Source organism: Pogoniulus pusillus, chromosome 25, assembly GCF_015220805.1.
Source record: "Pogoniulus pusillus isolate bPogPus1 chromosome 25, bPogPus1.pri, whole genome shotgun sequence".
Lineage (NCBI taxonomy): Eukaryota > Metazoa > Chordata > Aves > Piciformes > Lybiidae > Pogoniulus > Pogoniulus pusillus.
In genome coordinates this window covers 2,633,205-2,658,009 of record NC_087288.1, presented here as the reverse complement: position 1 = coordinate 2,658,009, position 24,805 = coordinate 2,633,205, and the positions used below count along the sequence as shown (strand labels likewise).

Below are 24,805 nucleotides of genomic sequence, written 5' to 3'. Positions count from 1 at the left end.
AAGGTCTCACCCAACCCAAACTATTCAATGGATCCACTTTGCCCATACAGAAAAGAACATTCACAGCCCCATCTGTGAAGATCCAACAGCAAATGGAATTAAATGTCAATAGCAGAAAGTGAATCATTTTCCATCACTAAGAGACAAAACACAATGGACTCACATCCAGGCCCTTTTAAAAGTCACATCAGGAGATATAACAACTGTGCTGAAGAAGTTAAGTATTTAACCTTACCCAATAGGCCTCGAAACAATAATTTCAACTTGAGGTTCTGATTTTGATTCTAAAATAATGTTGTAAACTTCTTCATTTGTAGCTCCAGGCAAGGGTTTACCATTCCACTCTAGAACTTCATCCCCTTGAACAGAAAGAGAAGGTTGTATCATTCCCACATTCTTTCACATACAAGTGCAAAAGCATTTATGAAATGTATATCACCAGGTAACATTGCCCCAGATCTTAAAGATGCAGTTCAAGATGTCCCTGCTCACTGCACAGAGGTTGGCCAAGCTGACTTCTGAGTGTCCCTTTAACCTGATGCATTCTGTGGTTCTAGGAAAATCAAATTGGAGGGTTGGAACTCGATGATCTTCTTGTGGTCCCTTCCAACTCTGACTGATTCTATGATTCTGTTCTATAATTCTCTATCAGGTAGTGACAGGACTGGGGGGAATGGAGCAAAGCTGGAGGTGAGGAGATTCAGACTGAAGGGGAGGAGGAAAGTTGTTGAGCAGGAGAGTGGTGAGAGGCTGGAATGGGTTGCCCAGGGAGGTGGCTGAGGCCCCATGGCTGGAGGTGTTTAAGGCCAGGCTGGATGAGGCTGTGGGCTGCCTGCTCTAGGATAGGGTATCTAGGATAGGGGTGGAACTGGCTGCTCCTTGTGGTCCCTTCCAACCCTGACTGATTCTGTGCAATTAAAAGCAGTATTGAAACCCAACCCTAAAGTTCCTGCGAGACAAGGAGCTGTTAGAGACCTCACATTGTGGGTGTTCAGGATAACTAAGATACCTGCACAAAGCTGGTTGGCAGAACCTTCAGGACACCTACATCGTTATGGAGCTGCTTCTGCTGGTGAGAGATATATCCCCCAGGATGTCAAAGTTGCCTCTAGAATGGAACATTAACGCATCTTGTATCCTAACCCCCACCTTCTGCCTCTCCTGACCATGCATCACTAAGTTCTCAGGCTTCTGCTGCAAATCTCTGATTACAAGCTGCTTTTGAGCTAGCAAGCAAAAATGAAACCATCCTGACACCAGCACTAGTCAGGAAAGCCTTCATGTAATTGGAGCTAACAATACATTTGAAATGCAGGCAACTGTGACATTTCATAACCTCACAATGCTGTCCTGTATGTAAAAACACAATAAACATGAGCATGGCTTACCCAAGGTTAATAGAAATTAAGAGCTGCATTACAAATAGCCCCGAGGAGCCCCCAGAACACCTTCCACACGCCTGGTTGCTTTACCTGCTCTGAGATGCCCCACCACGTCAGCCAAGCTACCTTTCTTCACTTTGGTAATGAAGGCACCGAGTCGTCCCAGCTCTGTCATTTTGCCACCAACAACCTGGGGAACCACAAAAGTTGTGAGTTTCCAAGGCACATTTTAGTAGAGCAAAGCTGTCCTCACCTCCTGCAGCCCAACTCTGCCGCTTCAAGGGGGATATAAACGGCTTGCACCCAGCGTATGTCATTACCAAGGCTCTTCCTTGGGTTAATTCCCACCTTCACCATCAAAAATGACAACCCACAGCTCCATCACATGCATGAGATTAAACTATCAGACATGAGACTGCTTGCATAAGGAAACTGACTGCTGAAGTGGATGGGAATGCTTCATACTGTGCATTGTTTCTGTCGTCAGTGAGGAGAGGAAGATGCCCAAATTAAGTTCTCTCATTCCCCTTTGGATGCAGTAGTTTAAAACTATCTCTCTGTCCTGATTCTGAATTATAAGCCAGAGATAGGAAAATTCCAAAGACACTGAATAGAAAACAACAGTAAAAAGTAAATAAAACAGGGAAATGGATGCAAAAGAAAAACAAAAGACTAATCTATATCATTGGACTATGAATCAGTATATCCTTTGCTGCACAAACTATTCGTTGATTTTCTTCTTCCTTCTTTGCTTTTCTTTTTCCTTTCTTGCTTTTCCCCTCCTTTGCCTTTTCCCATCTTTCCTTTTCCTTTCCTTCTTTGCCTGTTATCTTCCTTCTTTGCTTTTCCTTTTCCTTCCTTGCTTTTCTCCTTCCTTCCTTGCTTTTCTCCTTCCTTCTTTGCTTCTCCCCTTTCTTCTTTGCATTTTTCCTTCCTTCTTTGGGTGGAAAGGAGGTGGAAGGGTGGTTGGAGGCCCTCCTGGGGACTCTGCTTTCTGGGAGGGCTGCTGTGCTTCTGTATTTAACTTGTCTATTTCTGTCTCTAGCTGTATAGATTGTAAATAGCTGCTTGTATCTTGTGCTAAGCTGGAAATGCAAAGCTTCATCTTAATTTTCAGCTTGGCTGAGTCTAGTCTGGGTGATTTGTTAATCATGGGGAGGTGAGGAACACCCAAACCATCACACTGTGCTGTAAACAGAGCTTCATCTTACTTCCAAGCCACCTGAGCCAGTCTGGTTTATATCAAATAGTGTAGGGGGGAAGCTCCTTTCCCATGTCAAAGGTGCCCCACCTCTAAGGGGAAGGCTTGTGGGAAGGTCTCTCATTTAAGCACACAGACAAGTAGCACTTACCTTTAGCCCCAGTAATGCACCTGATTCCTTGGGCATGGTTGTTCTCTTGTTAAGAATAACCCTCCCGATTAAGCGATCTCCCTCTTTGGAAGGCTGCCACGTTACAGGGTGCTGTTAAAGCAACAAACAACAGAGCAAGAGGTGCAATCAAAGAAGTGCAACCACCTGCCTGTATCCAGATCCACATTTATAGGCCACTGAAACTCCTGTGTCCAGAGAAGGGCAACAAGACTGGTGAAAGGCCTGGAACACAAACTCTATGAGGAGAGGCTGAGGGAGCTGGGGGCGTGCAGCCTGCAGCAGAGGAGGCTCAGGGCAGAGCTCATTACTGCCTGAAGGGAGGCTGCATCTAGGTGGGGGTTGGCCTCCTTTCCCAGACAAACAGCAACAGAAGAAGGGGACACAGCCTCAAGTTGTGCTGGGGGAAGTACAGGCTGGATGTTAGGAGGAAGTTGTTGGCAGAGAGAGTGATTTGCATTGGAATGGGCTGCCCAGGGAGGTGGTGGAGTCGCCACCCCTGGAGGTGTTCAAGAAAAGACTGGATGAGGCACTTGGTGCCATAGTCTAGTTGACTGGCTAGGGCGGGGTGCTAGGTTGGACTGGATGAGCTTGGAGGTCTCTTCCAACCTGCTTGATTCTCTGATTCCATGATTCTGGATCACTACGCTGCAGCAGACACAAGCATGCTGCAGGTGTGTTGCGTGTGCCACCCGTGCGTTCTGCCTGCTTTGTGTCTGATGGGCTGTGGCTTAATGAAACCACAGAATGGCTTAGGTTAGAAAGGACCTTAGAGATCACCTACTCCAACCTCTTTGCCAACCTCCTTCTCAACTAGACTTGGCTGCTCAAAGCCTCATCCATCCTAGCCTTGGACGTCCCAAGGGAGGGAGCACCCACAGCCTCTGTGAGCGACCCATTCCAGAGTCTCACCACCTTCATACGGAAGAACTTCTTAAGATCCAGTCTGTCCCTGCTCTTCTCCAGCTTCAAACCATCCCCCCTTGTCCTGTCTCCAGATACCCTCACGAAAAGTCCCTCTGCAGCCTTCCTGTAGTAGTACTGGAAGGCAGTTCTAGAGTCTGCCCAGAGCCTTCTCTTCTCCAGACTGAACACTCCCAGGTCCCTCAACCCATCCTCATAGCAGAAGTACTCCAGCCCTTGGATCATCTTTGTGGCCTCTTCTGTGGCCCCCAACAGTTCTATGATGGGGACACCAGGCCTGGATGAAGTATTCAAGGTGGGATTTCACCAGAGACGAGTAAAAGAGCAGAGTCCCCTCTCTTGCCCTGCTGGCCACAGTGCTCCTGGTGCAGCCCAGCACACGGTAGCCTTCTGGGCTGCATGAGAGCACTGCCAGCTCCTGGGGAGCTGCTCAGTAACCCATACCATCAAGTCTTTTTCTTCAGGGCTACTCTCAGCCCACTCTACACTCAGCCTGGATTTGTGCCTGAGGTTGTCCTGATGCAGCTGCAGGACCTTGCAATTTTGCCTTGTTGAACCTCATGCAGTTAATATAACAAATATTTGTGCCCAGTGTCAACAACAATCTGCAGGTAGAACTGGAATACAACTCAAAAGCTGATACAATGAAACACTGAAAATCTACCTTGGGTAATAAAATGAAACATTCCCTTTGAGATTCCATGCCCCTGAAAAGTGCATTTATGATTTGTACAATATTATGCAGCTCTACTATAAAGATATGCAATAAACCCCCAAATTTTCTCTGTATAATGAAAATCCAAATCATCTTTTTTCCCCCATTCTGAGCCTAAAGGTCACTCTCCTACAGCAGCATCACACTCCCAGCTGCTTTTATGGTGTGTGTGGTGAAATCAAGGATCATGTCTATGCAAGAAGTAAATTCAAGTTAAGAACCCAGGCAATTTCAACAGGATGCATTTTGCTGAGCAACTCTTTGGGATTTCAATTTCCACAAGCCACTGACTCAAATTTCCATAGAATTTGTGCAGAGTAATTTGGGTTTTTTTTCCCCAACAAAACACCTGTGCTGAACTGCAACAATCAGCCAACATTTCAGGTCACGCTTCAGAGCCTCTCTTCTTTCGGTCCTGTTTCTTACCGAACTAATGGGGGATGTCTCCCTGCTGTGCCACGTGGCAGGATCCAGCCAGTAATAATCCAAGTCACCTGGAAGAACATGAATAGAAAGAAATGTGTAATCTCTCACACAGAAGAAGAGGGGTGGATGATTACTTCTGCGTGCATGGATGTCAACGTGCAAGGCGTCTGATGAAGCAAACACCAAACCTGGATTAGGATTCGAATTAAACCTCTAGCACTTTGAAAATCAATTGAGCAATACAAAGCTAACAACACACACATGGTGATGCATTTATTTGCACCTCACAAGTTCCACTTCAGAACTGGTTGGTTGGTTTGTGGGGTTTTTTACATCTCCCAAGCATGGAACCCAATGATGGCATCCGCAGCCCTCTTCCTCCCCCCACGCCCCGTCTCAGTAACAGACACAGAGGACTACAGCTAATGATGACAGGAGAGAGAGGACCCACAAAAGAGGCACTGGGCTATAGTTAAGGACAGAACAGACAACCACACTCAAGAATCTGCAAAGTGGTTGATCAGTGTACTGTGGTCACAGGGGTGGTGCAGATGGAGAGGCAGAGGAGACGGTTAAGTGCTGAGAGAGCACCAGGGGAGACCACCACACAAACTGAGCAGGTAGCACCAACAGCAGAGAGCAGGTTGCAATCTTTCATTTCGCTGGGAACTAACTTGTGTACTGTGCACACTGAGAAGAGAGCTGCAGAGACTCTCCTACAAAGGCTGGAAGAGTTAAGGGGGTTCAGCCTGGAGAAGAGAAGGCTCCAGGGAGACCTTAGAGCAGCCTTCCAGTAGCTGAAGGACGTCTACAAGAAAGCTGGGGAGGGACTGTTTACAAGGGCATGTAGCACTAAGACTAGGGCCAATGGGTTTCAACTAGATTGGACATTAGGAGGAAGCTCTTTAGAATCATAGAGTCACAGAATCATAGAACCAAGAAGGTTGGAAGAGACCTCCAAGCTCAGCCAGTCCAACCCAGCACCCAGCCCTGCCCAACCAACCAGACCATGGCACTAAGTGCCCCAGCCAGGCTTGACTTCAACACCTCCAGACACACAGACTCCACCACCTCCCTGGGCAGCCCATTCCAATGCCAATCACTCTCTCTGACAACAACTTCCTCCTAACATCCAGCCTGGACCTCCCCTGCCACAACTGCAGACTGTGTCCCCTTGTTCTGTTGCAGGGTGCCTGGCAGCAGAGCCCAACCCCTACCTGGTTAACTCTACTATGAGGGTGGTGGAACAGTGTATGTGTTTAAGGGTCATTTGGATGTGGTGCTTAAGGCTATGGTTTAAGGTGAAGCTTGTTGAGTAGGGTTATAGGTTAGACTTGGTGATCCTGAGGGGCTTTTCCAACCAGGATGTTTCTTTGATTCTGTGAACAGGTTGCACAGGAAGGTGGTGGAGGCCCCATCCATGGAGACATTTAAGGTCAGCCTTGATGTGGTTTTGAGCAACCTGACCTAGTTGGGGATGTCTCTGCTTACTGCAGGGGTATTGAACTAGATGACTTTTAAAAGTCTCTTCCAACCCAGCAGATTCCATGGCTCTGTGATTCCAATAAACCCATGAATTACAGCAGCCAAGTTGGGAAGTGTGGTTAGAGCTTGGAAGAAAAGCAGCAGAACAGAACTCCACATGTTCCTGTGTGGTCTGCCTTAGGTGATCCTGCTTTGGCAGGGATGGGGTGGACCCAATGATCTCTGAAGCTCCCTTTCAATCCCTTACACTCTGCAGTGAAATAAATTACAGCTGCAGAAGGCTGAGCTGGTAGCTAAAAAAGTACAAACTTCGCTGGCAGCTGTCCACGAGAGAGGACTGACTGATGTAACCTTGCACTCAAAGGACAATAAGCAAAGGGAAAGGAACTGCAAGAGAAAGAACACTGCAGCTTTCTTTACAAAGAGGAAGGGTGAAGGTGGCATTGGGAAGGACACAGGATAAAAGATGGAGGGTAGAAGAGATCCAGCAGAAGGGCCAGTGCGAGACTGACAGCAGGAACAAGGCTGAAGGATTTCCCTTCTTTCTAATGTTTTCTTGCAGTGGCTGTAATACCTAAAGGCTTGAGGTGAAATAACCAAAGGAGACTTTCATTTGATCTGAGAAAAAGGAGATGATTCTGCCATTTAGCTTACAGTGCTTTAAACACATGAACAAACAAAACCCCAAACCTAAACTGTCCCTTCGGGGATCCTGTTGAGACCCTGAAGGAAACGCAGACACCTGTGAGTGTGGTTTATACCTACACCTGTACCTCAGGCATTTCCCCCCCTCTCATTTAGCAGAGCACCTTGAACGTTGGAGATCTGTTAGCAGAAGCCTTAGATAATGTTACTCTTTGCATGCACAAGTGAGGGGGGCTTCTTTTTTCCCCCAAGTCTTTAAATTATCAGTGGCCTTCCAGTACCTGAAGAGGGCTATGTGAAAGCTGGGGAGGGACTTTCTACAAGGGCTTGTAGAGACAGAACAAGGGGGAATGGATTGAGGCTGGAAGAGGGGAGATATAGACTGGAGGTTAGGATGAAATTCATTACAGTGAGGGTGGTGAGACACTGGAACAGGGAGGTTGTGGATGCCTCCTCCCTGGAGGTATCATATCATAGTATCATAGTATCATCAGGGTTGGAAGAGACCTCACAGATCCAAGGCCAGCCTGACAGAGCCTTGAGCATTGTGATCCAGTGGAAGGTGTCCCTGCCCATGGTGCAGGGGTTGGAATTAGATGATCTTTAAGGTCCCTCACAACCCAAACCATTCTATTATGAAATAGCTGCCTGGGCACACTGTTGGCTCCTATTCAGCTCCTGTCTATTACAGCCCCCAGGCCCCTTTCTGCCAGCAGCTCTCCAGCCACACTGCCCCAAGCCTGTAGCGTTGCTTGGGGTTGTTGTGACCCAGGTGCAGGACCTTGTTGAAACTTTGGCCTTGTTAAAACTCAACCCATTCATGTTGGCCCACTGATCTAAGCCTATCCAAGTTCCTCTGAGGAGCCTCTCTATCCTCACTCAAATCATGAAATACACTCCAGAATCCATAGAATCTTGAACACAATCACATGCAGAAGCTTAATTTGAAACAGATTATTACTGTTGTTGTTGTTGTCATCATTATTGTCATTACTATTATTATTATTATTATACTCATCATTATTATTACATCATCATCATTATTATTATCATTATTATTGTTGTTATTGTCATCATTATTGTCATTATTATTATACTCATCATTATTATCATTATTATTGTTGCTGTTGTCATCATTACTGTCATTATTATTAGGCTCATCATCATTATTATCATTATTATTGCTGTTGTTGTCATCATTACTGTCATTATTATGATGTTCATCATCATTATTATCACTATTATTGCTGTTGTTGTCATCATTACTGTCATTATTATTATACTCATCATATCATTATTATTGTTGTTGTTGTCATTACTGTCATTATTATTATACTCATCATCATTATTATCACTATTATCATCATTATCATTGTTGTTGTCATCATTACTGTCATTATTATTATACTCATCATTATCATAATCATCATTATCATAATCATCATTATTGTTGTTGTTGTCATCATTACTGTCATTATTATACTCATCATTTTTATCACTATTATTATCACTCATCATTTTTATCACTATTATTATCATTTCATTGTTGTCATCATTACTGTCATTATTATTATACTCATCATTATTATCACTATTATCATTGTTGTTGTCATCATTATTGTCATTATTATTATACTCATCATCATTATTATCACTATTATTACCATTATCATTGTTGTGGTCATCATTACTGTCATTACTATACTCATCATTATTATTACATCATCATCACTGTGACTATTATCATCAGCATATGCATAACCACAGGAGGTAGTTTGTGGCTGCATTAGCTACTGCAGCTCTGCAGTTTTGCAGAGCTCCACTTCACATCAAAGCTGTTTCAGCTTTATTTTCAGCATGGCTCCTTGGCAGTAATCTGGGACATGAGGCAGAGTTCTCCAGGTTTTAGTAACAGATCCAACAGCTGCACCAAAAAGCAGCCCTCTGCCAGGGGAGGAAAAAAAGATACACTTTGCCTCCGTGTTTCACTCAGCTACAGAGAAATGTTCAGGTAACAATAAACATCCCCTCCAGCAAGCAGATCTGTGTGTCCAAGTGCTCAAAATCATTTCTGCTCCAGTCCTCATTGCTCCCTGCTGCCTTTTCACACAGAATCATAGAATGGTCTGGGTTGGAAGGAACCTCCAAAGGGCATCTAGCCCACCACCCCCCTGCAGTAAGCAGGGACATCCTCAACTAGATCAGGCTGCTCAGAGCCATGTTGAGCTTCACCTTGAATATCTCCAGGCATGGGGCCTCAACTACCTCCCTGGGCAACCTGTTCCAGTGTTCCACCACCCTCTCATGGTGCAGAACTTGTTCTGAGTATCCAATCTAAATCTGCTCTGCTCCAGTTTGAAACCATTTTCCCTCATCCTGTAACTACAGACCTTTGCAAACAGCCTCTCTCCATCCTTCTTCTCCATCCTTGGGGACACAGTCTCAATTTGTGCCAGGGCAGGTCTAGGCTGGATGTTAGGAGGAAGTTGTTGGCAGAGAGAGTGATTGGCACTGGAATGGGCTGCCCAGGGAGGTGGTGGAGTCTCTGTGCCTGGAGGTGTTGCAGCCAAGCCTGGCTGGGGCACTTAATGCCATGGTCTGGTTGATTGGCCAGGGCTGGGTGCTAGGTTGGGCTGGATGAGCTTGGAGGTCTCTTCCAACCTGGTTGATTCTATGATTCTTGTAGCTCCCTTCAGGCACTGTCAGGCTGCTACTAGTTCTCCCCAGAGCTTTCTCTTCTCCAGGCTGCACACCCCCAGCTCCCTCAGCCTGTCCATGTAGCAGAGGTGATTCAGCCACCTGATCACTACTGTGGCCTTCCTCTGGACCCACTCCATCAGATCCACATCCTTCCTGTGTTGAGGGCAAAAGAGCTGGCATCTCTGAACAGGTAAGCCTCACAAACTGCATGTGAACCATCAGAATTGGCAATCATGCAGAAGGAATATGTTTAAGGAATGCATTCAGGAATAGATGTTCTTGACTGCATCCTGTATGCACATGTTCAACAGCACTACCCATGCCACAGGCAAGTGCTGGGATGCTGGGACTTAAGTGAAATCCTGCCAAGATACCTTTTCATTCTTGCTAAGCCCAAACAAACACAATCTATGAGGAAGTCTGCTTTTGTGTATGATCAGTCCTGCTGATTTCACAGAATCGAATGGTTTGGGTTGGAAAGGACCTTAAAGGTCATCTAGTTCCAACCCCTCTGCCGTGGGCAGGGACAGGCTCCACATTGCTCAAGGCTTCATCCAGCTCCAGAAAGTCTTGAATACCAGAGATAAAATACCCCCAAGATGTTTCCCCAAATCCATCCACCCAGAATGCACTCAGAGACTACTGCTGTTGAGCAAGGAAGATGCTTCTGGTGATCTGCTCTGGATTTGCAGCAGCTGTGTAAGACAAGAAGCAGATAGGCTCTTGATAAGAGCCAGCCAGCCCATGTTAGGCACTTAGTTGAGCCTAATGTATAGCTGCTAATTAATAAAGCACTTTTATCCCATAACTAGGAGCTTAGACAATTATTGTCAGGTTCTGCACCTAAAATAGAATCATAGAATCAGTCAGGGTTGGAAGGGACCACAAAGATCATCCAGTTCCAAGCCCCTGCCATGGGCAGGGACTCCTCACACTAGATCAGGCTGCTCAGAGCCTCACCGAGCCTGGCCTTAAACACCTCCAGGGAGGAGGCTTCCAATACCTCCCTGGGCAACCCCTTCCAGGCTCTCACCACCCTCATGCTGAACAACTTCTTCCTAACATCCAGGCTGAATCTCCCCATTTCCAGCTTTGTTCCATTCCCCCCAGTCCTATCACTACCTGGCAGCCTAAAAAGTCCCTCCACAGCTTTCTTGTAGCCTCTTTCAGATACTGCAAGGCCACAATAAGGTCACCTGGGAGCCTTCTCCTCTCCAGACTGAACAGCCCCAACTCCCTCAGTCTCTCCTCATAGCAGAGCAGCTGCAGCCCTCTGCTCATCCTCGTGGCTCTTCTCTGGACACCTTCCAGTACCTCCATATCCATCTTGTAACAGGGGCTCCAGAACTGGGCACACTGTGTGAAGGGGGCCTACAAGAGAGGTTGGAAGGGACTTTTTAGGGTGTCAGGTAGTGATAGGACTGGGGGGAATGGAGCAAAATTACAGGAGGACAGATTGAGATTAGATGTTAGAGAGAAGTTCTTCATCATGAGGCTGGTGAGATACTGGCACAGGTTGCCCAGGGAGGTGGTGGAAGCCTCATCCCTGGAGGTCTTTAAGGCCAGGCTGGATGTGGCTCTGGCCAGTGTGAGGTGTCCCTGCCCATGGCAGGGAGGCTGGAACTGGCTGACCCTTAAGGTCCTTTCCAATCCTGACCATTCTGTGATCTTGTCCAACCCCCCTGCAGTCAGCAGGGACACCTCCAAGCAGATCAGCTAGACTGCCCTGGTATCTAAGTGTCAAGCAGAGAATCCAAAAGCTACCTACTGCCTGTTCATGCAGAAAGCTTCCCAAAAATGCTCCTTCTCTCCTTGCTCTCAAATCATCCCACTTTAGATGCCAAGAGATAAGAACTGAAATCCCTGCAGAACGAGGTCTGCATTTTACCATCTATGCAGCTGAAGGGCAGGCTGGCTCCTGAGGAATGTGGGAAGAATGCACCACATGGCTGTGAAAAGAACATATAACTGCACTGGATTCAAGATCCCTCTTGGCACACATCCTCAGCACTGCAGGCTGGCACAGTGTGAGACTCCAAAGGTCAGACAAAGACTTGAGCTCCACACCAGTGACAATATATAGAGAATCACACAGAATTATTGAGCCTGGAAGAGACCTCTGAGATCATCAAGGCCATCCTATGACCCACCTAGACCACATCACTAAGTGCCACATCCAATCTTTCCTTAAACAGGAAAATACACTGGGGTACACACCTGGCACATGTGCCTGGGACCTCTATAAGCTCTCAAAGTTAGACCCAGCCTCGCAGATTATTCCCTCAGCTCAATATTTATCCAGGCATTTTAAGACAATGATGAGATATAAAACTGCCTTTCTGTACCTCAATTAAATCTCTGAGCATCAGAAAATAATTGCAGATGAGTCTACAGAGCTTTAAATAATTGAAAATGAGTTTATGGAGCTTTATGATAGAATCAAGCATATCTCCAAGATCATCCAGCCCAGCCCTGGCCAAGCAACCAGACCATGGCACTAAGTGCCCCAGCCAGGCTTGGCTTCAACACCTCCAGCCACACAGACTCCACCACCTCCCTGGGCAGCCCATTCCAATGCCAATCACTCTCTCTGCCAACAACTTCTTCCTCACATCCAGCCTAGACCTGCCCTGCCACAACTGCAGACACTGTCCCCTTGTTCTGTTGCTGCTTGCCTGGCAGCAGAGCCCAACCCCACCTGGCTACAGCCTCCCTGCAGGCAGCTGCAGACATCAATAAGCTCTGCCCTGAGCCTCCTCTGCTGCAGGCTGCACACCCCCAGCTCCCTCAGCCTCTCCTCACAGGGCTCTGCTCCAGGCCCCTCCCCAGCTTTGTCGCCCTCCTGTGGACACTTCCAGCACCTCAACATCTCTCTGCAATTCAGGAGCCCAGAACTGGACACAGCACTGCAGGGGTGGCCTGAGCAGTGCTGAGCACAGGGGCACAAGAACCTCCCTTGTCCTGCTGCCCACACTGCTCCTGAGCCAGCCCAGGATGCCATTGGCTCTGCTGCCCACCTGGGCACTGCTGCCTCTTCTTCAGCTCCTCTCTCCCAGCACCCCCAGCTCCCTCTCTGCCTGGCTGCTCTCCAGGCACTCTTTACCCAGTCTGTAGCACTGCATGGGGTTGATGTGGCCAAAGTGCAGAACCCTGCCCTTGGCCTTGTTAAAACTCCTGGCATTGGACATAACACTTCTCTTCTCTTCTCTTCTGAAGGAATTCATAGAACCATAGAATCAGGCAGGGTTGGAAGGCACCACAAGGAGCAGCCAGTTCCAACCCCCTGCCATGGACAGGGGCACCCTATCCTAGAGCAGGCTGCACACAGTCTCAGCCAGCCTGGCCTCAAACACCTCCAGCCATGGGGCCTCAACCACCTCCCTGGGCAACCCATTCCAGCCTCTCACCACTCTCCTGCTCAACAACTTCCTCCTCACCTCCAGCCTGAACCTATCCACCTCCAGCTTCGCTGCATTCCCAGCACTTCAAATATGTGCTGCTGCTCTTCAGTCCCAACGCAAATTTTCTTTCCCTGTGTTTTGTTTCTTTTTGTTTTCCTCCTTTTCATGCCTTTCAGGCAATCCCAGGCACATGGATACACAGCCCTCCTGTGCACTGACAGCCTGGCCAACTGCAAATAACTGTTCTCCTCTTCTGAAGGAATTCTCAGCACTTCAAATATGTGATGCTGCTCTTCAGTCTCAACACAATTTTTCTTTCCCTGTGTTTTGTTCCTGCTTTTTCCCTTTTCATTTGGTTTGATTGCCTTTTAGGGAGAGGTGAGAGAAGGTACTTTAAAAAGCCCACACAGAAAAAACATAGCTTTCAGCTGTGTTTTATTGTTTAGGTTGTTTCTCCCCCCTCCCCCTCCCCTGTGGATATTTTAATCCAATTGAGTAGGAATTAATTGCAAAAGAAAGCAATGTTTTCTTTTTCTCTTCATTCAGTATTTTCCCCCTGACAATCTGGGGAAAAAAAAAAAGGTTCAGTTGAATATTTTTTTATATCTTAATGCTTGTTAGGGGCTGATTTATGAACGAATTATAACTCAAAGCTGAAAGTAAATTCTCCTCATACCTCAGGGTGTTTTCACACTGCCAGCAGACAGGGAGAAGCAAACCAGGCAAAGGAGTAAGGCTGTGAAATTGCAACCCATGCCTTAGAAGTGCCATGGATGTATTGTCCACTGAGGTATCACTGCCCTGGGAGCATCTGCTGCAAACAAGGCGACCAGAACTGGCCATGCCCAGAGAGATTTACTTGAACATACATTTCCTCCTACTGCGTGGAAAGAAGAAAGGTAAATGCTCTGCTGAGACCCCACCTCCAGTTCTGGTGCCCCCATCATGAGAAGGGCACAGAGCTGCTGGAGAGAGTCCAGAGGAGGGCCATAAAGCTGATTCAAGGGGTGGAGAACCTCTGCTATGAGGATAGCCTGAGGCAGCTGAGAGTGTTCAGCCTAGAGAACAGAAGACACTGGCAGGACCTTACAGTTGCCCTCCATAGAATCATAGAAGCAACCAGGTTGGAAGAGACCTCCAAGATGATCCAGTCCAACCTATTACCCTCCAATTGCTGCAGAGATCCTACAGGAAGGCTGCAGAAGGATTTGTCATAAGGGTGTCTAGCAACAGGACATGGGAAAATAGTTTGATGCTGAGGGAGAGTAGGTTTAGACTGGATCTTAAGAAGAAGTTCTTCAGTACAAGGGTGGTGAAACTTTGGAATGGGTTGCCCAGAGAGGTTGTGGCTGCCTTCTCCCTGGGGGTGTTCAAAGCCAGCCTAGATGAGGTCTTAAGCAGCTGAGTCTAGTTGAGAGGTGTCCTTGCCTGTAGTGGGGAGGTTGGAGAAAATGATCTCTAAAGTCCCTTCCAACCTATGATTCTGTGATAGCAAAAACAGCAACTGGGACCAAGGCTTTTTATTATCCACAGGAGCACAGGAATGGGAAGGGAGAATGAGTGAGGATTGCTGGGTTTGGGATGGGACACTGGGGAGGTGGTGTGGTTAGAGGCCATTCCTAGGTGCACACCACTTGGATGCTGGAGAGAAAAGATGTTGATAATGTGGATAATGTGTAAGTTGCAGCAAAAGAGGTTCTGCCTCAACACATAGGGGGAACTTCTTGACTGTAAGGGTCACAGAGCACTGGCACAGGCTTCCCAGAGAGGTTGTGGAGTCTCCTTGTCTGGAGCCTCTCAAGGCCTGTCTGGATGTGCTCCTCTGTGATCTGTGTTAGATAGGATTGTCCTGCTCTGGCAGGGGGTTGGACTCAATGATCTCTTTGGGTCCCTTCCAACCCCTAACCTCCTGTGAGGCTGTGATCTGATTACATGCACACAGAGCTGGGCATGCAGACCTGTACAAGTCCCTTGAGAACACAACATTGTGTGCACTACAATCAAAGCCATGATTTCATTTTCAGGAATACTAAGAGATGATTAATCTCAAATATTTCAATCAAAAGGAAAGTCTGAGTGGGGGAAAAAATAAAGCAGCTTTTGATTGTCCTGAACCTCAGGACTGTAGAAGGAAATAAAGAGGATGAAGTTCTCTGCATCATGACTAAAGGTAAAAGCTGTTCAGCAAGGCCAGGATGGAGATTTACTCTAGAGCACCAAATTAGGAAGATGAGTCTGGTGGGGATTGTTTTGACTTTTAATGATAATTAATCAGAATCCTCCCTTATGCTGCACTTGAAGATAAGGAGAGGTTTAAAAGGCTTTCCCCTCTGCAGTCCAGAAAGGAATGCTGCAGGAAGAATCCTTGGAGAGCACACTGAGAGATCATTGGAACTGGGAAAGCAACCAGCGAAGAACCTCTGGAGCTCTGTGCCCCTCTAGGAGAAACAGTTAAAGTCTCTTCTGCCAGGCACCCAGGGACAGAACAAGAGAACAGGGTCTCAAACTGCACCAGGGCAGGTTCAGGTGGACATTAGGAAGAAATTCTTCATGGAAAGAGTGATTGGCATTGGAATGGGCTGCCTGGGGAGGTGGTGGAGTCACCATCCCTGGAGGTGCTTGAAAGGAGGCTGGATGAGGCACTTGGTGCCATGGGTTAATTGGAAGGGTGAGGTGATAGGTTAGGCTCGATGACTCTAGAGGTCTCTACCAACCTGCTTAATTCTGTGAAGATGGTAAAAAGTGAATAAACTTTGTGATCTTTAAAAACGGAAGGAAGGTGAATTCAAGCCAAACCTAAACCATCCTGACAGTACAGCCCTGCAATCCTGGAAGCACTTCAAGAAAGAATCCCAACACCAGGAGCAGCAAACAGCAAAGTATGCAAAAAACCATCTGAGCTCACCCTGCATCTTTTTAGTGCTTATTAGCCAGGAGCAAGTATTTGCCATTCTAGGATACTATGGCTGGAAAGACTCCGCCAGCACTTGGCAAATGCTCTCAAGGGGGCTAAGATGTTGTTTAAAGTGAGTTACCCTAAAAATGAAGTCAAACTCATAACAAGAAATTAATCTCTGTAGCATAAAAAATCGTTATGGCAAAGCAGTAAGAGGTCAGACTGTCTACACACAGCACACAGTAGGCCAATTCACTTCATCCTGGACTAACTGAAGACCTCTCTGAAGCTATCTTGTTGCCATGAAGAGTTATTTCCTCAGAAACGAGGCTCGACAGGGCTCTGGGCAACATGATCTGGTTGAGGACGTCCCTGCTGACTGCAGAGGGGGTTGGACTAGAGGATCTTTGGATCTTCTTTTCCCCCTTGTGCTGAGCTGGAACCTCCTGTGCTGCAGCTTCCATCCATTGCTCCTTGTCCCATCCCAGGGAGCAGTGAGCAGAGCCTGTCCCCCCTTCTCCTGACCCCCAGCCCTCAGATCTTTATATAAATCCCCTCTCAGTCTTCTCTTCTCCAGACTAAAAATTCCCAGGTCCCTCTGCCTTTCTTCATCAGGCAGTGCTCCTGTGCCCTCATCACCCTTCACAACTCTACAGTCCATTACACAAAACAGTCAAACCCTCTCAAGAGACACCAAAACTGGACCAAGGGATGTGAGGTCAGCATGATTCCAAAAGCATCCTTTAGTTCTCCCACGGGCTGGGGGAGTGCTGCTGTGCGCCGCTGCCCACGGAGCAGCCTCGAACCTCCGCAAGGCAGAACGTTGCAGCGCTGTACTCCTCAGCTCCAACTCTACTTCATCTCCTTCCTGTGCTTATGCTAAGATGCACAAGAGGTCTCTAGAAGGCAGTCTACAGCTGCCTACCCCAGCCAGTAGCCTGAAGAGGAGGCAGGGGGTTATGCAGCTAGAAACAACTCAGCAAATGTGAGACAGAGTGCAAAACTTTGGCCATAACCTAAGGTTTTCTCCAGCCTCATCCTTTAAACTTCCTGCAGAGCTGAAGGTGACTTGTCTCTTCCCAAGCTCAGCAGCACTTTGCTTTCCTGCTATTCCTGCTGTGGTTCCAGTTCCACCTGTGTTCTGGCTGCTGCTCAGCCAGCAGCCCTTTCTCTAATGCACCTTTCCAGGTGCTGCCCTCCGTACGCTTCTATCCTCCTTTAAACTCTGCTCAAAGAAATGAATTTCATGCCTGGCCTCCTTAAAATGTTCCTTGACACAGCTGTAAGGTTTGAGAGGATAAAACCACCCTCACAACTTATTCTAAAACCTTCAGCATTAATTCTTCTAGGGAAAAAGAGAAAAAACAACTTCTCAAAGCCAACTTCTGCAGACAACCTGTAAAGATCTTTGTTGCTCCCAACACACCGCAAAATCCTGAAGGACCTTGCAAGCATCAACCCTTCCTCTGGCTTTCCCTCGTGATCCTTTAGTGATTTAGCTGAGGAGCTTTTCCAAAGAGAGATTCCCCACCCCCACTAAGGAAAGGGCTGATGCCCTTCCCGGATTCAGCAAGAGCAATGCATCAGCATGATGATGATGCAGAAGTAACAGACAAAAGTAACCACCACTCTACATTTAGATTGCTGTTATAATCATAACCATTGCTACTACAATTATAACCAGACCTCTTAGGCTAAACAAACCTTTTTTTGCTCCACATGCATGGATCTGATGATTCCCCTCCCCCCCAAAAAAAAAACAACAGGCAAAAAATAAGAGTAACAGAAGCAAATTAGATCCTGAACTTGTTAAAGCTCCTAATCACAGCAGGATTCAGGGGATGGAGGGCACAGCAGAGACATACCACACAGGAATGCTGATTTCTTTCCCCAAGTTCAATCCCCAATTTCTTTCACTGCCACTTCTCCAAAGTGCAAAATAATCATCATGCAACCAAAGTGCTACTCTCAGGAACACATTTCCACCTCGATGGGTGCCCTCAAAATACAGATTTAGTTTGTTTGCTTGTTTGAAAACTCATGCCACATAGCATCACTGCTGTCAGACCCCACTGGACACAGGAGCTGCCAAAGCTCACATTTTAAGTCATATATAGTTATAAACACAGCTAAAATGCATTTGCAAGCAAAATGCTCCTTTATTCCCTGCTTAAGCTCAATATTTGCTACTATTAATACCTCTGCATTCAGAGGGTGCTGGATTTGGTGATCTTAAAGGTCTTTTCCAGCCAAAACAACTGTTCTGACACAACAGCTCCACTAAAACTGCACAGTAACGTCTACTGACAAAGAGATCTACTGACAAAGAGATCTACTGACAAAGAGATCTATCGAAAGAATACACAGATATAGATACGTAAACCATAAAAAAGACATCTAAAACCTCAGCACTGCAGAGCCTCTTGTTTTACCTGTCCCTGAACGCAACGTGTGGAGCAGGAACTGAAGGACCCCAGCAAACATAGCAGCATCAGCCAGGGAACGGTTAAAAAAGCACAGCTGGCGCTCGGCTCCAGCCTGCCACTGTAGCGCAACTGAGACGCGAGCAAGAGAAATCCACCTTCAGCGGCAGGGAGACAACATCAAACCAAGTCCCTAAGGTCCTTGCCGTCCTGATTCTAAGCCGAACGATTCTGCAGTGGCAAACGTTCACCAGCGGTGACACCCAAGAGGGCTCCAGCAGCTCTGCCACCAGCGCAGCTCTCCGCAGTGTGGTGCCGGCAGCGTTCGCTGCGCTCCTGCTCACACGCTCGCTGCAGAGGCAGGGAGTTGCAGGCTCCAGGAGGAGTTAATCACCTCCAGATTGAACAATTCCCAGCAAACAAAGATGTGAGGGAAGGGAAAAAATCAAAACCCAACAAAACACCCAACCCCAAGCTCCTCTGTCTCACTGTTCCTCAGTGCTTTAAAGCGAATCATAGAATCAAGCAGGTTGGAAGAGACCTCCCAAGATCATCCAAGTCCAACCTAGCACCCAGCCCTGGCCAATCAATCAGACCACGGCACCTAAGCAATCGGTCCTGCTGCTGCAGTTACTGTTTATATCCAGCCCCTGGTGCACTTGGACAAGTTTTAATGAACTGCAGAAATAAAGCAACTGTGTAAAGCAAAAGTGGCTGCTGTAAGTGACATAAAACTTCCCAAGCTGTAGCTCTTCCTTAGCAGCTCCCTGCCCGACTCCCAACACGAACAGATGTTGCAATCTGCTAACAGATGTTCAAGTGCAACTTGACTTGCCTACATCCCACATCTAAGCCACCTCAGGGAAAAAAGTTGAGCTGAAAACATCTCAAACCAGACTGCTCTTCTCTCTGGACTGTTCCTGATGGTTCCTTTTGGTCCATTTCCATACATCACTGCATCCATGTGGTTTCTCTCTCAGCCCACCAGCTACCTTCTTTGCCAGCAATGCTTACAGCACATGGAAGAAATCACTGGGGCAGGCATTTTGCCCATGCCCTCCTTCCTCAGGGAGCACTCAAACACCAGCAGAGGATGGAGGAAGAGGTCAGAGTGGTGAAACACTGGCACAGGTTGCCCAGGGAGGTTGTGGATGCTCCTTGAACACATGGAGATGTTCAAGGCCAGACTGGATGAGGCCTTGAACAACCTGCTCTAGTGGGGGTTGGAACTGGATGAGCTTTGAGATCCTTTCCAACCTAAACCATTCTATGAGTCTGGTTCTATCCTTTCCTCCTGAAGCAATGCAGAACTCACACATTCATAGAATCATTTCAGTTGGAAAAGATCATCCAGTCCAACCATCAAACCCCCCCCCCCCCCATGGCCATTAAACCATGTCCCCAAGTGCCATGGCCACACAGCTTTTCAACACCTCCAGGGATGGTGACTCCAAGAGTGCTCCAATGCCTGTAATTTTTCCTCATCTCCAACCTAGCCCTCCCCTGGCACAATTTCAGGTCTTTTCTTCTCATTCTATCACCTGATACCAGTGAGAAGAGACCAACCCCACCTCACTGCAGCCTCCTTTCAGATGTAGAAAGGCAAACCAGAGTGTTCTATTCTCCTCTGACCTCCAGGTCCTCCTCTCCTGATCACAACCCTTCACAGCATGTGCCAAGATCCCATCAAGCATCCTGCCCTAAACAGAAGAGTAATGCCATGAGAATGAGACTGAACTGGGTCACTCTGTTCCTCCCAGTGCCATACCAAAAGCATTATGAATGAAACAATCACATCACCTCTGAAAGAAACCAGAAAGTCATCTCAAGAGGCTGTTCTCAAACAAGGCTCCAACTCTCGCTCTCCTCGCTCCCAATTAACCCCATCAGCAAGCACAAAAAGTGAGTTTTTACTTAGCTTTTGATCACTTTGCTGGCACTACACAAGAATTAGGCACATTTTCAAGTCTCAGACCCATTTAGGCAAAGAACAGAGAGTATGCAAATATGAAGGACCTTATTCCCCTTTACAAGCACCTGAAAGAAGTTTGTAGCCAGGTGGGGTTGGTCTCCTCTGCCAGGCATCCAGGGACAGAACAAGAGGACACAGCCTCAAGCTGTGTCAGGGCAGATTTAGGCTGGATGTTATGGAGTTCTTCACAGCAAGAGTGATTGGCATTGGAATGGGCTGCCTGGGGAGGTGGTGGAGTCACCATCCCTGGAGGTGTTTAAAATTTGCAGCCTGGGCTTGATTTTCACATCAAGCAGCTTCCAGGTTATGGCAGCCCTCACTGAATATGGGAAATGCTAACTACTTCACAAGCCACTTCAGAATGATGCACACAGGTGAAAGCAAATGAAGATGGAAAATAAATCCTGTGCTAGAGCCCTCTGATGCCAACAGAGGAAGGCAGAGAAAATGACACAAATCCAATAGTCAGCATAAAACATTGCCACAAAAGAAGGGAAAGGGAATCAGAATTGTTGAGATTGGAAGGGACCTCTGCAAGTCCCTAGCTCAAAAGCCCTTGCTGAAAAGCAGGGTCAGCACAATGCTCAGAGCCACCTCCATTTGTCTCCTTTAGAATCTCCACGGATGGAGACTGTGCAACACCTCTGTGCAGCGTGTTCTAGCACTTCACAAGCCCCACAGGCAAAGAAAAAGTGAGGGGGTTTATGTCTAAGTGGGGTCTGGATTCAGATTTCAGGGACATCATCATCATCATCATCATCATCCCTCCTTAAATTGAGCAAAAGAGCAAGCTTCCAGATTGCCAATGAAAAAGTTTGTGCTCCCAAAGTTAAAAGCACAGATGGGATAGGAGAGAAATGTCATCTCTCCTTATCCTGGAGCTTTAGGGGATGTCAGGAGACCACAACATCAGATAAAGACAAACAGTCAGGTTAGCATGTACAAATCAAAGACAGGTCAGGGAGCTGTGCCAGGAACTAAAAGTCAGTGCAGAGAAGATGCTGGCATTTGAGCACCCACACAAACAGAAAACTTGCAAGTTACAAGCATGGGTAATTAAAGAGCTAAAAGCTACATCAGAGGACACAAAAAGCCTTCAGCTCACTGTCGTGACAAGCTGGGGTTCTAAGGCAGTTGGTAGGCTCTACTGCAGTGCTTTCTGATGGTGGTGCTTACTTTATCTGTTCACCATTCATGAATCTGATTCACTTCTGCAGCCAGAAGAAAGGCTTTGTTTGAAAGCACACAGTGTACTGCATTTACTCCTCACTGCTGAGTGTTACCATCAGCAGATGAAGCCAAACTTGAAAGAACACATTTTAAACATGCCTGTAAGCTTGCAAGCAAATTCCTCTGGACAAGGAGTTAGGCAATTCTCCTGTCTTTCCTATCTATCACTCCTCTTGCCCCATATCCTGCCCTGCTACATCTTTCAGGTGATTGATAATTCATTAAGGGTAGTCAGATTTTGCCTTTCTTAAGCCTGAGGTGTCAGTAAGTTTATGATGGTTTGTAGTGGTCTGCTCAGACTGTTACAAAACTCACTTTCCACTTTGTTCATAGAAAATGAGGGCTGAAGATGATCAGAGGGCTGGAGCATCTCTCCTGTGAGGACAGGCTGAGAGAGTTGGGGTTGTTCAGTTTGGAGAGAAGGATCCGAGGAGACCTTATTATGGCCTTCCAATATCTGAAAGGGGCTACAAGAAAGCTGGGGAGGGAGTTTTTAGTATGTCAGGTAGTGATAGGACTGGGAAGAATGGATCCAAGCTACAGGAGGGCAGATTTAGATGAGGTGTTAGGAAGAAGTTCTTCACCACAAGGGTGGTGAGACACTGGCACAGGTTGCCCAGGGAGATGGTGGAAGCCTCATCCCTGGAGGTCTCATAGAACTCCTAGAACAGAATTGATTTTGTTGGAAAAGACCTTCAGGATCATCCAGTCCAACCATCATCTGACTCTAACAAGCCTGGTGCTAAACCACAGCCCTCAGCACCACCTCTGCCTCTTTGAAACACCACCAGGGATGGGGATTTAACCACCTCCCTGGGGAGCCTGTTCCAGTGTTTGAGAACACTTTCAGTGAAGAGATTTCTTCTAATATCTAAACTAAACCTCCTCTGGTGCAACCTGAGGTCACTTCCTCTTGTCCTGTCACTTTTTACTAGGTCTTTAAGGCCAGGCTGGTTGTGGCTCTGCACAACCTGATCTAGTGGGAGGTGCCCTTGCCCGTGGCAGGAGGGTTGGAACTGGTTGAGGTCCTTTCCAATCCTGATGATTCTGTGATTGTGTGGTAATTATTCTACACACACCCCCCCCCCCAAAAAAGAGGATGAAGAAATGCCCAGAGGAGTACAGATAACCATGCAGAGAATAAACTACACCCCTTAAACACTGCCAGTCCTAGGTGAAAGAGGGAAGAGAACGTGAGAAAGAAACTCATCAGCCTATGCTACCTGCAACCACCTCACCTAGGAGTGCAAAAGGAAACATTGCAAACCAAACGTGAACAGGTATCAGACACTTCTCAGTTGGAAAAAGGAAACAAAAATAAAACAACCAAAAAAGCAACCACAACAAAAAAGAAAAGCAAAAAAAAAAAGAGGTTAAGGGGAAAACCAAAGGTGTATGTGTAAAAAAGAGGTTAAAAAAAAAAGAGAGAGAGAGAGAGAGAAGAGTACAGATTGAGTTTTGTTTTTTTTTTCCCCAAACCATGGCCATAATATACATAAAGGTCCTTACCTTTTTCACTGACACTTTCACTTTCTATCTCCACATCTTCACAGCTAGTATATTCTGGTGTTGATGCCCCTTCTTCCTCTGAGCTACTAACTGACATCTGCCTTTTCTTTCCGCCTCTTTTTGCTCTATGAGGCTTTGGAGGGGGTGGCCGCACTGATTCCGACTGGTCGGAGCTAAGGGAATCATTCCTTAGCATGGTCTCCGTTTTCTCCCGCTTTGCTTTTCGCATGAGAATAGCAGAGCTAGGATCAAGGCGGCTCTGGTTTCTAAAGGACTCGTGGTTCTTGTACTCTACGCGCTCTACGGCAACGGGGCTACGCCTGGCAGTTGGTGGGCTATGGGTAGGTAATTGTTTAGAAACAGAAATTCTTACATCACCTGTTCTGTCTATAGAGTACGACCTCTGAGTTTCCACAAGAGCTTTTCTGTCCTGAGTTCCCTGTAACTGGGAGCGTTTTCCTAATTTATTCTCAGGTACCTCCGCCTCCTCCTCCACTTCTGTGTGCGGCAGAGCTACGTCACTGTGTCTTCTCTCGTGCCGCGCTTTAGACACCTTGGCATGCATGCGCATCTGCTGCTCCTCAGGGGGAGGCTTTACAGGGTATCTTGCCAGATTGGGGTCACTCCTGTAACGGGTATGGAATTCATCTTCCTTCCTCTGTTTGTCATCATCAGGCACTTTGCCTTCCTCAAGTGTCTCGGGCACGTCTGGGTAGTCCTGTGACTTGCCTTTCTCCAGCCTTCTACCTTCGTGCCGTTCTTTGCGCTCTCTGTCGTCTGCCGCTGCTTCTTTGGGAAGTGGGGGCTTGGGCACGCGCTTGCGCTCGCTCTTTAAGCCTTTGCCGCTCGCCTCTGAGACCACTGCTGTCTTCTTCCTGCAAAGACACACACCACTGTCATTCCACAGAATCATACAGGCAGAGAATCAACCAGCTTGGAAGAGAGCTCCAAGCTCAGCCAGCCCAGCCTAGCACCCAGCCCTGCCCAACCAACCAGACCATGGCACTAAGTGCCCCAGCCAGGCTTGGCATCAACACCTCCAGCCACACAGACTCCACCACCTCCCTGGGCAGCCCATTCCAATGCCAATCACTCTCTCTGCCAGCAACTTCCTCCTAACATCCAGCCTAGACCTGCCCTGCCACAACTTGAGGCTCTGTCCCCTTGTTCTCTTGCTGCTTGCCTGGCAGAAGTGACTGACCCCACATGGCTACAGCCTCCCTTCAGGCAGCTGCAGACAGCAATGAGCTCTGCCCTGAGCCTCCTCTGCTGCAGGCTGCACCCCCCCAGCTCCCTCAGCCTCTCCTCATAGGGTTTGTGTTCCAGGCCCCTCACCAGCTTTGTCGCCCTTCTCTGGACACCTTCCAGCACATCAACATCTCTCTTGAATTGAGGAGCCCAGAACTGGACACAGTACTCAAGGTGTGGCCTGAGCAGTGCTGAGTACAAGGGAAGAATAACCTCCCTCGTCCTACTGGCCACACTGTTCCTGAGCCAGCCCAGGATGCCATTGGCTCTCTTGGCTACCTGGGCACACTGCTGGCTCATCTTCAGCTTACACATTTGAAGAACTGAAGGCAATAACAAAACCAACCAGCCAAGTAAGTTCGTTTATGACTGCTGTTGTGGTAACTAAATTATAGAATCACAGAAGTGTCTTGGTTGGAAAGGACTTACAAGATCATAGAATGGTTTAGGTTGGAAGGGACCTCAAAGATCATCTAGTT

At 47.3% G+C, this 24,805-nt stretch overlaps 1 protein-coding gene across 34 annotated transcripts in view; it reads right to left on the bottom strand.

The window, feature by feature from the left end:
• The window catches only part of RIMS1 (regulating synaptic membrane exocytosis 1), a 260,406-nt gene that overhangs the window by 112,957 nt on the left and 122,644 nt on the right, over positions 1-24,805 (bottom strand). For 31 of the 34 annotated variants that reach the window (XM_064164198.1, XM_064164201.1, XM_064164174.1 and 28 more), the window contains 5 exons: positions 23,079-23,953; positions 4,818-4,885; positions 2,735-2,845; positions 1,473-1,572; positions 236-359 (listed from right to left, as the gene is read on the bottom strand). In XM_064164198.1, the coding sequence (XP_064020268.1) occupies positions 236-359; positions 1,473-1,572; positions 2,735-2,845; positions 4,818-4,885; positions 23,079-23,953 (1,278 nt within the window). Of the gene's footprint in view, positions 1-235; positions 360-1,472; positions 1,573-2,734; positions 2,846-4,817; positions 4,886-18,376; positions 18,708-23,078; positions 23,954-24,805 lie in introns of those variants that run through there. The other 3 variants (XM_064164184.1, XM_064164192.1, XM_064164199.1) reach the window with 3 other exon arrangements.